At 38.7% G+C, this 13924-nt stretch overlaps 1 protein-coding gene across 1 annotated transcript in view; it reads right to left on the reverse strand.

Annotated features, from left to right (window-relative positions):
• Window positions 1–13015, reverse strand: part of LOC126483807 (probable RNA polymerase II nuclear localization protein SLC7A6OS) — a 61211-nt gene extending 48196 nt beyond the window's left edge. Inside the window, exon 1 of the mRNA XM_050106989.1 lies at window positions 12685–13015. Within this exon, the coding sequence (XP_049962946.1) occupies window positions 12685–12840 (156 nt within the window). The 5' untranslated portion in view covers window positions 12841–13015. The remainder of the gene's footprint in view (window positions 1–12684) is intronic.
• Window positions 13016–13924: the final 909 nt, after the last annotated feature.

The following is a 13924-nucleotide window of genomic DNA, read 5'->3' on the forward strand; positions in this document are numbered from 1 at the left end:
AGTTGTGAAAGTAAAGAGGTACATGATTCACAGCATTAAAGAAACTTTTACAATTTATAAGAGCAACTACACATCATCATCATATATTGGAAGATCAAAATTTTATGCACTACGACCTAACCGGGCAGTTCCACATCCACCTAGTCTGTTAATGTGTGTACTGCTTGGATTTTGAACTTTGTGTGATTACTTTGACGTGGCATATGACACCTTGGTTGGGCATGTGAAGACATTAGTAGTCTGTGATGTAAAGCGAGAGACTTGTTTGTTTCAAGAATGTGGCGACTGCCCTGGAATGGGACGACTGCCTTTACAGACACTTGGCCTGGAAGACGTAGCAGATAACCCTGCAGAAATTACATACGCGACATGGGAGGAAAATAAACCAATTAAGAAAACTGTTGCTTTTGACAGTTTCATTGATGAACTTGGTAAATGGTCAGTGAAAGCAGTAACACACCAGAATCTGAAGAAACTGCAACAACAACACATTGCAGAAGTGAAAGGGTATGTACAGGCTGAAGAACTATGTTCAGTGCTTCACTGTGATTTTGCTGGGAACTGGTCTGTTGTTCTCCCACAAGAAGTAAAAGGGAATCATTGGAGTAATGACCAGGTTACAATTTTTACAGGAGTGACATATTTACAAAACAAGACCAAAAGTGTTGCAGTTATAAGTGATGACACAGGACATGACTCTGCACATGCTTTGCTAGCAACGCGCAAAAAAATTCTTTAAGTCATTTTAAAAATTGTTACCAGTCAGTTGGCACAAGCAACTTACTCATTTCAAATTAAGTTGCTTGTGCCAACTGACTGGGTATACAGTGCTACTGGTCATGGGAATGAGGCCTCGTGATGGTGTAGGAGGCCTGCTGAAGCACCATGCTACAAAACATAATCTTTCCAGATCATATACAGCTGTGATTCAGAATGCTGAGGATTTTATGAGAGTCCTGAAATCTTACACATGCACAGCCTTCATTCTTTTGTCCAGAGAGGAAATCGAAGAATTCCGTGAGCATAAAAAAGAAGAATGGTCCAAACAAACTACTCCTGTGACAGGAATTCAGAAGACACATTTTTGGATTCAAAGTGTAGGGCGAACTCATATTACACACACTTTAAAGAGCAAGAAAGAAGAAATTTCATTCGTTCAGCCAATACCTCGGAAACAGCAGGATAATATTCACATTCGCAACCTGAGAAGGGAGATGTGTGCGGCGTAAGTGTAAGACTGTAACTGGTGGGTTGCAGAGATTATAGACACCAGTTATGAGTTAAACAAAATTGTAGTGAACTTTATGCTTCCACATGGACCAGCTGCTGGAAATGGGTTTCCAGCTGAAAAACAGCAACAATGCCATCAGTGCTCACTTCCTATTCACAATGTCTTGAAGATTGTAAGTGCTCCAGTTCCTATTGGTTCAACAGGAAAGCATCTTCTATATCAAAGGAAAATACTGAAGCTGTGGAACACATTTTTAGTTACTGGCTAATTTCAGTACAAAACAGAGTGTACAGAAGTTGCATAAATTGCAACCTTTAACTGTTTGGACCTTTCACAAACATTTTGGAGCCATTTAAAATGCTTAAAAATGAGTCTCTTACTCATCTTTAAAAACTAAAATTATGTTAAATGAGACCAGGTTTTGATTTTTATGAGCCTGTTAATTGATCATAAAAGTGGAAGCTCTCCTTTTCAGGAAATGTAGAACTATAAAGTACTAATCAACAGCAAAAAAATTTTATGGACTGACATTTTTGAAAATAAAATAATTTTTTTCCATAAATTATTAAAAAAAGGTCCAGAATGCTATAGTAGAGGAACTTCAACAGATACGTCCAAATGGAGGATTTCTTTGTAATTATAAAGCAATTATCTTTTAAATAATAAAAAAATATATGTATCAAAACTGTTCCAGAGATACAGCATTTCAAAATTTTTTCCAAAATTTGCATCTTCAAAATGGTACGCGAAATGTCATCTTTGGAGGGCTGTATCTCGGGGCAGAAATTTTTTTGGAGGAAAAAAAAAGTGTTCCTTACTATTTCCTTCATTTTAACATATGCTAAATTCAATAACATCCTAGCCTGCCTGAATTGATATGGACTAAGCCTATAATAGTCTATAAATTAGGATTATAGATCATGGTCAAAATGAAAACACTTCTATTAATTCAAGAATATTGCAAAGTTCATCTTTGACAAAATTGTAAAGTCAAAGATACAACCATGGAAAATGAAAACCACTAAAAACATGATGAAAAAACGCTATATTTTAATGTTACACTAGCAGAAGGTAGTAAAATAAGTGATACTGGGTGTACTGCTGTGGACAGGATAGGTACAATGTAATGACCACAAAAACTCACTGCATTCAAAAGTATGTTTCACATGGGGGCACTTGTAGCTTTGGTTTATGTGGTGTTCGTAGTGGGGACAGTGATTTGTGTGGTGGTGGGGATTGTATCATTTGGGGAACATATGTTCAGAAATTAGTTGTCAGTGCCTTTGGGGAGAATGGGTAGTGCCTTTGACATATTTGCCTTTCCAGAATGGATTCTACCATAAAGTACATCAGTTTGTATGTAGCGGGTGGAGATGGCTGAGATGGAGTCCACAATCTGCCTTTTGCAAAAAATTGTTGTTATTTGGGAGCATTTAACTGCCACATTTGTCATTGAAACATGTGGCTTACAAACATCATTGCTTTAAAGTCATCACATGGGTACAGCACATGTGGCAGTGCCACAGAGATAACTGTGGCAATCTGTTTGTTGTGGCACATGGTTCAAAGTACCCACTTTTGTCACATTGGTTTAATTTTTTTAATTTGTTTCTTTTGTAGTGGAATGAGTAAGCGGGCTATTGAAGATAACTTTTCATTTTTAAGCTAATTTTGAAGGGAATTTACTAACTGTAGGATCCAATAAGGAGCATGAGGTGGTTGTAGAAGTAAAAGGATCTCATTTCGAGAAACCTAAGTATGGGAGAAAGAACAATGTTCTGAGTCTTTGGGTATGGGAGCTGTTGTTTCAGAGGGAGGTGCAGATGATATTTTAAGCTGACAAAGTTGTAGTACAAAAGGCTTAGTTACAGTGATTGAAGAGTGTATTTCTAAAGGCTGCCCTATAGTTACTGATAGGTTTGTTTCGCATGAGGGATTGGAGAGAAAGTGGTACAACAATTTAGTCATAAATAATTGTGGCACGACAAACACAACAGAGAGATATTTGAGGACTGTAATATCTGTTGTTGGGAGACGGCTCTTCCATTTTGCAAGCTCATCATGATTATGTCCTTTGAGTATTTCACAGTAGCATGTCACTTTGAACAAAACACTGAAGCTTTTAGCAGCTGTCTCCACCTCGTCATCATGAGTAAACACCACCGACTGCTGGGGCTAGAACACTGTTTTGTTTATATAGGAACAACTGCAGTATAGGAACCTTCCACAGAAGGCCAAAGTTGGGCAGTGCACTCCCACCTCCCACTAAGTCCCTAGCAGCCCGTCCACATGCCCTACTAAGTGAACACCCAGTCTCTGTTAAAAGTGTAGTGGTTTACTCTAATCTCAGCCAGCTCTTTAGTAACCAAATCCCAATATAATAATGCATGAGCCATGACTCCACAAGGTACCATTCTTGGATGTTTTACTTGAGCAGAAGGCAGGAGGACAGCCTGGTCACTCAGTGTACATGAAACCAAACGCACACTCACTGGTATTCGAACACAATAGTATTCAGCACCCTGTACACAAAAATGTGGTCTTTAACATGTCAGTACACAGAGCAAAGATTATTTCTGATGATGACGAACTACAGTCTGAATTGTATCATTTGGGACACATAATCGGAGAGAATGACAAAGGACGTCTCGGCTTTGATGGAAGAGGCCAAGCCAGCTGCATTCCTTCCATATTGTGGCAATCAGCAGCAAGTTAGGACATTTGATACAGAGACATGGAGGGTCATTCCATGTCAAGTCACCCAGGCCTTGACACCAACCATGTCAGATTTTGATGAAACTTGGTACAATTACTTCTTTTATCATCCTGAAAGCACTTGTAAAAGTTTTTTGTTCTATCTCTTATAGTTTTTTTATAAATTTTTAAAGTTTTTAGATTTGGCATTGTTTCAGCAGTCGGAAATCGTAACTTAAAAGTGTCCTCACAACTAAAAAAATTTGTATATTAAAGAATACTCAAGATATCAGTATGAAATTTTGGAATAAGTTTGTGTATTATATCTAAATGTTAAAAAAAATTACCATAAAGATATATTAAAATCTTCCAAATGAAAAAAAATTTACAATTCTGTTTTTTAGCTAACGGATGTTTAGTTTTACAAAACCTGCAATATCTAGAGTCTCAGACCTGATAGAAAGCTCAAATTTGTTTTAAAATACTCTTAATTGTATAGGCTATTAGATAAAAGAAAAATTATGTTGGCTTTTTAACCTGTTTAATAGTTATCTAATTTTTAAAATAATATTAATTATATTTTAAAAATAAAAAGTACCAAGTGACTTAAGACACCGAAAATAAGTTTTTGTCTTCTTGGAGTAACAATGTACGCTTGGATTTTGTTTTGTTACTCCTGTGTTTTGAAGAAAAAAATTATTACAGCGTTAAACAGTGCTTGGATAGTATTTTATTAAGTTTATTTGAACTTTCAGTAAGTACTGTTACTTAGTTTACACAGATTCCTTTCCTATATCCTATAAAAGTAACCAGAACAGTAATCAGACCAAAAGTAAAATCAGTATGTCATATATTCAAACCTGTAGCGTAGGGTTATTTAAAAAATCTGTTTCCAAACAACCTACACACCCTCAAAAAAGTTACAACCAGTATCTGAATTGAGTGAGGAAGAAAAAGATTTGATCCACTTACGATCTGGAATTAATCTGTGTGAATTTAAGAATATATGTTCACGCCACAGCTACTACTTTTTAAATGTTTTCGAAAAGTATCAAACAACATGTGTAGACCCACTAAAAAAACACAAAAAGCCCATCAAAAAATCGTTGAGAAGTGTAGGCTTGGATCTTTCTACACAATTACTGACAAAAAATATTAGCATAAAACCTGGACAAAAGCTTTGCTCAACATGCCGTAACTTTTGTGAGGAAAAATTAAGAGTTGAAGTCAATGAAAGTGAAACGGATGATGAAGTCATGGTTGAATTAGAATCATTGGAATCCAGAAATGAATCTCTCGTACAAACAAACATTGCTCTTGATAATTTAGGTTTAACACCGATAAAGCTTCATGGCTTGTCAGAACAAAGTAAAGGGTCTTATTTTAAAAGGAAGGTTAGCAGTATTGAAAAGACTGCAAAAAAAAAAGGCGGTTTCAAAAGTATTAAAATATGATGCACCAAGTTCTGATGATGACGAAGAAGATACAAGTGTGGTTGAGAAAGCAAAGGATTTTGATGTAATGATCTCTCTTATGAAAGAGAAGATTTCATCTCTTGGGAGGTCAAGAAAAATCCAGATTCTGACCTTGGCTCCAGATTCTTGGAGTCGAAATAACGTGATGAAAGAATTTAATGTAAATGAGTACATGGTGTGACAAGCTAGAAAGCTAAAATCTGAAAAGGGTATTTTGGAAACTCCTGGTCCAAGAAAAGGTAAAACTCTTTCTGAAAATACAGTAAGACTTGTAACAGATTTTTATGAAAAGGATGAAAGTTCCAGAGTGCTACCTGGAACAAAAGAAAAAGTAAGTGTTCAAAAACAATGTGGGGTCAACAGAAACGTCCGATCTCACGCGTCGGCTTTGACCCGTGACGTAAGGGTGTTGTGGTGTGTGACATCATTACGGCGCGGAGTTTGGTTTGTGAGTGTGGCGTGTTTGTAGATGTCGTGTTGTCGTTTGTTGTGCCCTCTGGTGGTATGTTCATGGTTTTCGTTTGTTTGGTGTGTTGGGCTCAGTTTGCTGTTGCTCAGTGGTGAGTGCTGCGTGCGTCTTTTTGAAGCGGAATTTGTATCAGTGAGTTAACGGCTTTGTGTGATGGTTAATGTAACGATGATTGCTGTACGTCGGGTGGGTTTGTTATTAAGTGTATTCGGTTGTGGTTTTTTGTTCAGGAATGGATATGAAAGACCAGATTAATAGTTCTCGGTTGAGGGCTATGATGGGGGACACAGCTTTAGAGCTGATTAAATTTCTTCAGCTATTTGGCTTAATTGCCGAGGTCGTGAAGTGCGGTGTGTGCCGTGAACCAATGAAATTGGTTAAAGTTCCGGCCTCTCGGACCAGGGACGGTTACATGTGGCGCTGTCGCAAAGATGAGATATGGCGTTCCATACGGCGCAGTACCTGGTTCGAGAAGTCTAGATTGGGCATGCGTGAGATTGTGCTTGTTACATATTATTTTTGTTATAGATCCCCACAGAGTTTTTGCGCGCATGAGACTGGTGTGAGTGAGAGGACTGTTTTAGATTGGTGGTGGTGGTGGTTAGTGTTTAACGTCCCGTCGACAACGAGGTCATTAGAGACGGAGCGCAAGCTCGGGTTAGGGAAGGATTGGGAAGGAAATCGGCTGTGCCCTTTCAAAGGAACCATCCCGGCATTTTCCTGAAACGATTTAGGGAAATCACGGAAAACCTAAATCAGGATGGCTGGAGACGGGATTGAACCGTCGTCCTCCCGAATGCGAGTCCAGTGTGCTAACCACTGCGCCACCTCGCTCGGTCTGTTTTAGATTGGTATTCCTTTTGTCGTGAAGTGTGTTCGGAATTTATTAAGTACAGGGGTAAGTTGGGGGGGGCATGGGGTGGTTGTGGAGGTGGATGAGTCACAGTTTGGGAAAAGGAAGTATGGGAGGGGGAAGTCTGTGGCTGGTCTTTGGGTGTGGGAGGCTGTTGTTCCGGGGGGTGGGGGTTTCGAATGTGTTTTTAGGGTTGTGGAAGGGAGGTCGAAGGCTGAATTAGTGGGGTTAATTGAGGAATATATAGAGCCGGGGTCCACTATAGTTTCTGATGCTTTTTCTTCTTATAGGGGGTTGGGTGAGAGGGGATTTAATCATTTAGTAGTGCACCATAGTTTAGAGTTTAAGAATTATGAGACAGGGGCTTGTACTAATACAATAGAGGGGATGTGGGGGGCGGTTAAGTCAGTTCTTGGTAGGCGGAAGAGGCGCTCTTCCAACCTTCAGTCTCATTTAGATGAGTACTGTTGGCGGAAGAGTGTCCCAGAGGGCTATTGTATTGTTCGGGTTTTCTTAAGGGCTGTGGGTAAAATGTATAGGCCGAAAGTGGTCAGTTAGGGTGGGCTGGGTAGGTGGGTGGGTGGCTGTGGTTCAGGGTGGGGTGGGTGGTTTATTTTGTTGTATAGTGTTTGTTAAGGTGGGGGGGGGGGGGAGGGGGAGTGTGTTTGTTTTTTGTTTTAGTTGTGGAGGATCTATTTTGTTGAAGTTTTTGTTGAGTTGTAGTGTGTGATTGAGATGTTTTTTATGTTGCATTTGGTTTTTGTTTGTGGGTTTTTTATTTTGGGGTTGGGGGGGGGGGGGAGGGGGTTGAGGTGTGGGTGGGTTGGGTTTTTCTTTTGGTTCAGTATTTTTTCGTGGGTTTGCTTGTGTGTGTGTGTGTGTGTGTGTGTGTGTGTGTGTGTGTGTGTGTGTGTGTGTGTGTGTGTGTGTGTGTGTGCATTTGTGTGTGATTGTGGTGACCAATCTAGTTTGTGGGGCTGGAACTTTCTTGTGGTAAGGTCTCATTGTTCTTGTTTTTGGCGTATGTGTTGTGTATTGGGGTATGGGGAAGTGTTTCATTGAAATTTGTGACTGTGAAGGATGGTATTGGTATTCGTATTGGGAGATGTTTTTGAGTTACATAGGTCAAGGGTAGTGGTCGATCCTAAGTTATGGGATTGGGAGCTGCTGTTGAGCTATATAGTTGGAGGGAAGTGTTCAATCTCAATGTTTGGTGGAGTATGTTGATTTTTGTAATCGGAGAGGGGATCGGGAGCTGCTGTTGAACTATATAGGTCAAGGGAAGTGTTCAATCCCAATTTATGGGATCGGGAGCTGCTGTAGATATATGTAGGTCAAGGGAAGTGTTTGTTCGTAATGTTTTGCGGTGTATTTTGATTTTTGTATTGGGAGATGGGATCGGGAGCTGCTGTTGAGCTATATAGGTCAAGGGAAGTGTTCAATCCCAATTTATGGGATCGGGAGCTGCTGTAGATATATGTAGGTCAAGGGAAGTGTTTGTTCGCAATGTTTTGCGGTGTATTTTGATTTTTGTATTTGGAGATGGGATCGGGAGTTGCTGTTGAGCTATTTAGGTCAAGGGAAGTGTTCGATCCCAATTTATGGGATCGGGGGCTACTGTAGATCTATATAGGTCAAGGGAAATGTCCGATTCCAGATAATAATGTGTTTTGTGGTATTTGGTGAGTTTTGTGATGTCGATTTTTTTCGTCGTCTTGCGTGGTTTTGTATGGCGGTGGGTGGCTAAATTTGTTTATATTTAGTTTCTCCCCACCCAAAAACCCCCAATTTCCCACGCTTGTCCCGTTAGAGTCATTAGGCTTTTTGTGAAACCTGTGTGTGTGTTGTTTTTCGATGTATTTTCGTCTTTATGATACGTATGCAACGATTTTATATCTGCCATATTGGAATTGTCGTTTATGGTCGTTTCCGCCATATTTGTGACATCATGGGTCAAAGCCGACGGGTGGGATCGGACGCTTCCGTATTTCCAAAATGTGTACATGCAAAAAAGAATCATTTTGTGTAACGTGAGAGAACTCTATTATTCTTTGAAATGGGAGAATCCCGAGGTAGAAGTAGCATTTTCAAAATTTTGTTTCTTGAGACCTAAATGGTGTATCCTTGCTGGTGCTGCAGGCACACACACTGTATGTGTATGCAGTATCCCCCAGAATGTTAAACTATTACTGGATGCTGTGAAAATTGAAGAATCTTATAAAGACCTAATTAAGATGCCTGTGTGAAACACGGAAAACCAAAACTGCATGCTAAATCATTGCAACAGCTGTACTGCAAATACTGCACTAACTAAGTACTTAACTGAAAAACTAAGTGAAGATTATGATTTAGAAGAAGAAATTGTAATCAGTCAGTGGGTTAACACAGACAGGGCAGAAATGATCAAACAGTCTATCAGTGTTGAAGACTACATTTCTTTATTGGTTAGGTCATTGGAAAAGCTCACACCGCACTCGTTTATAGCAAAATCCCAATCAGCAGCCTTTAAAAGATTGAAAGAAGACCCACCACCCAAAACAGTAATTATTGTGATGGATTTCAGTGAAAATTATTCCTTTGTTATACAAAATGAGATCCAAAGTTACCACTGGAATAGAGGTGGTTGTACTCTACATCCACCTGGAGTTTTTCTAAGAAATGAGGAAAACAATGTTTTTGTTTCCAACCACTGTTTTATTAGTGATGACCAAGAACATGACACTGGTTTTGCTAACTTTGTACAAAAAGAAATTACAAAGTGGCTGTCATTACATCATACTGACATTGACTCAGTTCACTACTTTACAGATGGTTGTGCTGGGCAGTACAAAAATAGAAACAGTTTTAAAAATTTGACTGAACACTTGAGAGACTTTAATTTGAAGGCCCGACACTCTTTTTTTGCAACAAGTCATGGGAAGTGAATTTGTGATGGCCTAGGAGGAACTATTAAAAGAATTTTAAGGAAAGCCAGTCTACAGCTTTCAGACGAAGAACAAATGATGACAGCAATCAATGTGTACAAGTTTTAGCTACGTGGCTGCAAATTATGATGGTAACTGGTACTTTGGACTGGTAAAAACAATATTCAATGATGAAGAAGATGCAGAAATTCTATTTCTACATCCATCAGGACCAGCTGCACCATTTTATTGGCCTGAAAGAGAAGATTCTTGCATAGTGCCTTTGGAGCAACATAGTCTGTGTAGCAGATGCACCTCAATCAAGCGGCACTGGAAGAATGGAAATACGGAAGCGTCCGATCCCACCCGTCTGCTTTGACCCATGACGTCACAAATATGGTGGAAACAAAAACAAACACACACACTTTCCACAAGAAGCCTAATGACACTAATGAGACGAGCGCGGGAAATGGGATGTTTTGGGTGGGGGGCAAACTAAATATAAACAAATTTAGACGCCTTGCGTAGCTAAAACGCGTAAGTGAAGACTGCCATGCATGAATACCCACCCACCTCCCCAGGGGTCGTAACCCATGCAACCCATAGAAGATAAAGATGCTTCAGTAGCTGATTAGTGTTTTTTGTCTTAAAAAAAAAATCTCACGGGATACAACGAACAGGTCAGAAAGATAAATATAATAAACTAAAACAGAAATTCGAGGAAACAGATAATTAAAATAAGTAATAGGCCCTAAGTGTTTTTAAATTAAAAAAAAAAAATCTCACGAGATAGAACGAACAGATCAGAAAAGTAAATAAAATAAGATAAAACAGAACTGGAGACAGCCACACTCAAACCAAACTCCGCGCTGTCATGTCGTCACACACGACAACACCCTTACGTCACGGGTCAAAGCCGACGCGTGGGCTCGGACGCTTCTGTCGACCCGGAAGAATGTATTACTTCAAAAAAGACTGTATCAAAAGAACTGTAAGCTCTTGGATGAAGTGGAAAAACTGTTTGAATCAGCATTAATGTTTATTAAAAAGACAAAATTACTCAAAAAATTCAACGTTTCAAGCAATCAGTTGGGTTATACATAAGTGTCGTAACTACACTAGCTTTGTACATAATTCTAATGTAATCTACTATAATTAATAAACATGTTAAAAAGCCATCATTATTTTTGTTTTCTCAAGTAGCCTATATGTTTAAGAATAAATTAAAACAAATTTGAGTATTCTATCAGGTTTGAGACTCTAGATATTGCAATTCTTATAAAACAAAACATCCGTTAAAAAAGAAAAAAAAAATACATATAATTTTTTTTCATAGAAAATTTTAATCTATTTTAATAGTATCATTTTTATCTTCAAATTTGTATAATAAATAAACTTGCTGCAAAAATTCATGATGTTATCTAAAAGAGTTTTTCAGATAAGCAATTTTAAAGTTTTGAATACAAATTAAATTTACCATTTCCGAAGGTTCGGAAAACGCAAAACATAAAAACTTTAAAAATTTATAAAAAAAAAAAAAACTATAAGAGATACAGCTAAAAAAAATTGCAGGTGTTGTCAGGATGGTATTCGAACCATTTGAGCCAAATTTCATGAAAATCTAAGGAGGTGGGTGTAAAATTTATTTTTTATTGGGTGATTTGATATGGAATGACCCCAGACTGAGGCCAGTGTTGCAGCCTACCTTGGCTCATGTGTCATCATATTGGAATTTGATTATAAAGGAAACAGCAGAGTTGCAAAAATCACAATTTTAACAGAGATCAGTGGTACATACTTTCTATGACATGCAGCCTGGCTGTGGAAATCAAGTGAAAGCAAAGGCAGATGCTTGAAATTTGTAGGGAGAAAGAAGCAGCAGTTTCAAACTGAGAAAATTTATTAGTATTGTTAGCAGAAAAGCATTAATACTTACTGCTTACTGATGCTGACTTTCTTGTTTCAATTCTCTTTTGGTTTTGGAATCTGAGTTTACCAGTTACAGATTATTATTACCCTTCCTCCTCCTCCCCCCCCCCCCCCCCCCCCCAAGGGAAGGAGGGGGGATTGTTGTGTGACCAATGGGCTGGGTGGTACTGATGGTGTGTGGGTGTTTTTTTTTCTTTCTTAAGTAGTGGTTTTGTTTTGTGTGTGGTTATCTAGGATGGGGTTTGTTTTTGTTATGCTGGAGGTAGTTTTCCTCACTTTTCCATTAGGACAGTGGCAATGTGTGAACTTTTCTACATCACAATGTTTCTCAACTGAGGAGTTGATGACAGTCAATACGATCTGATAATTTTGGGTAATCTTCACTTAGGAATTTGTAAAGAGATGGGTAATATCAAGCCATGCAAGCACCATTACTTAGGGAAAACACATTACGTCTCAACAAACTATTCTGACCACGGTATAATCACTTGACTGTCACCATTGCAGTTTGTGAGAGATGTGATGGCGTCTGGTGCCCTTTTAGTACTGCCACAATCCTTAAACAACTGCAACAACATGTAGAATGATGAGGAGGATATCTCCCAGGGAGGTGACTGACAAAATCGTTTCTATACATAATTGCACGGGCACTATACATAATTGCAAGGGAAATGTTGAAGACAGTCTGGCAAACGATACAAAACCTTAATTTAAATAGTGTACTGAGATGTAGTGCGTGTTCCCACAGTAACGGTGTTTATGAAATTTAATACTGCTCATTTTTCTACACTTCCGATGTAAATTTTACCAAAAACAGGAGAAAACCAAAGTAGAGATTCCATCCCTCGGCTTTGGACACTATAAGCATTTTTAAAAATCATGTGCACTATCACTGCTCCATAATCTGGCCCTCTCTTGCTGTCACAACAAATCATGAAGATTATTTTCATTCTGTTTCTATATTTGTCAGTGCTTCGGCTAATTTCATTTTGATGTACTTTTGTTGTTGATACGTTCGTTATATGTTTTGATTAACGAACCGGTGACAACAGATTAGAAGGTACACAAGAACATGCCACCAATTGGCCTACAAACATTATGATATCGAAAAAGACATCGACAGACGTAACCTGTGTGTTAATCGTGCCGGCAAACTGAAGCAGCGCTGTGTAAGAATGCGAGTTACTCTCTGGAGTTTCATCATGTTTCAGTCTCTTGCAGGATAATAATAGAGCTTCGTGGGGATCCTCGTCGCAACGGCGTTTGACACGCAGTATGGCTGCCATTTCATGCGTTTTAAATAATCAAAGTATGTTTACGATGGCTGAACGGTAATTATCACGCGTACGAAGGACTTTCTGAAATACAGCACATCATGGTCATGAAAATCACCTTCACGAATCACTCAACTTTATTCCCCACCCTCACACCGCACGGCGCACACAATGCAAAACAAAAACATAACTGATTTAAAACTAATCTCCTTGGAAACGATAGCAAAGACTCTGTTTTGTATTGTCAACAAAACCGGCCAAGTCACGTGATCTCGGTATGGCGTAAGTTTCTCTGTATTTATTTATTTTATTTGATTGGCTTTTAGCATACAAACTTTTCAGCCGTCACAACTTAAATGTATTGATACACATACACCTAGCAAAGTAATATTTGATCTTCTTCATTCATATATGTCTTCAAACAGATATCGTTGTATTTATATTACAAAGACACAACTGACAGTTAACCACTATTTGTTAAATTCAATGGTCAAAATTCCGTTCAACTTTTTATGTCCTCTTTAGCTATAAATCTGGATATGGCGCCATAGGTCTAATCAGCAGGCCAGTTCATACTATCCGTCACGTCACGGCACCGTCACGTCAAGGTGTATTCACACTGTCCGTCACGTCAAGACCCTCAAGTCCACTCAAGTCACATGATCTCAACTCACTGTCCTTAACTGTTGTTTTCGCCGGAATTGTGATCTTCAGGAGATAATATTCAACTGCTTTTATGCGGGCAGTGCACGTACAGGACGGGTTAACTTCTGTGCATGGATATTGGAGTCCACATTCGTACGAAAATGAATGTATTGGCCTAACATAGATTGCAGCTTGCAGGGTTAACTTGTATATGAGTGAAGAGAGACAGAAGTGTAAAGCAGCACAAAGACAGTGTGGGGTCTGAAAAAATGTCTTTTCGTGGTGCAGAAGGTGAATTTCACACATTATACAAGCAATTCGAGAAGAGGATTCTCCATTTTCTATTTTGAAAAATGGAAGCATCAGTTTTTCATTTGTTACATCGAACAACATCCAGAACTACTAAAAGAAACACAGTGCTATGAGCTGCCATCGCATCTCATATAAATTT

The sequence above is a fragment of the Schistocerca serialis genome, chromosome 6 (genome assembly GCF_023864345.2).
Source record: "Schistocerca serialis cubense isolate TAMUIC-IGC-003099 chromosome 6, iqSchSeri2.2, whole genome shotgun sequence".
NCBI classification, from domain to species: domain Eukaryota; kingdom Metazoa; phylum Arthropoda; class Insecta; order Orthoptera; family Acrididae; genus Schistocerca; species Schistocerca serialis.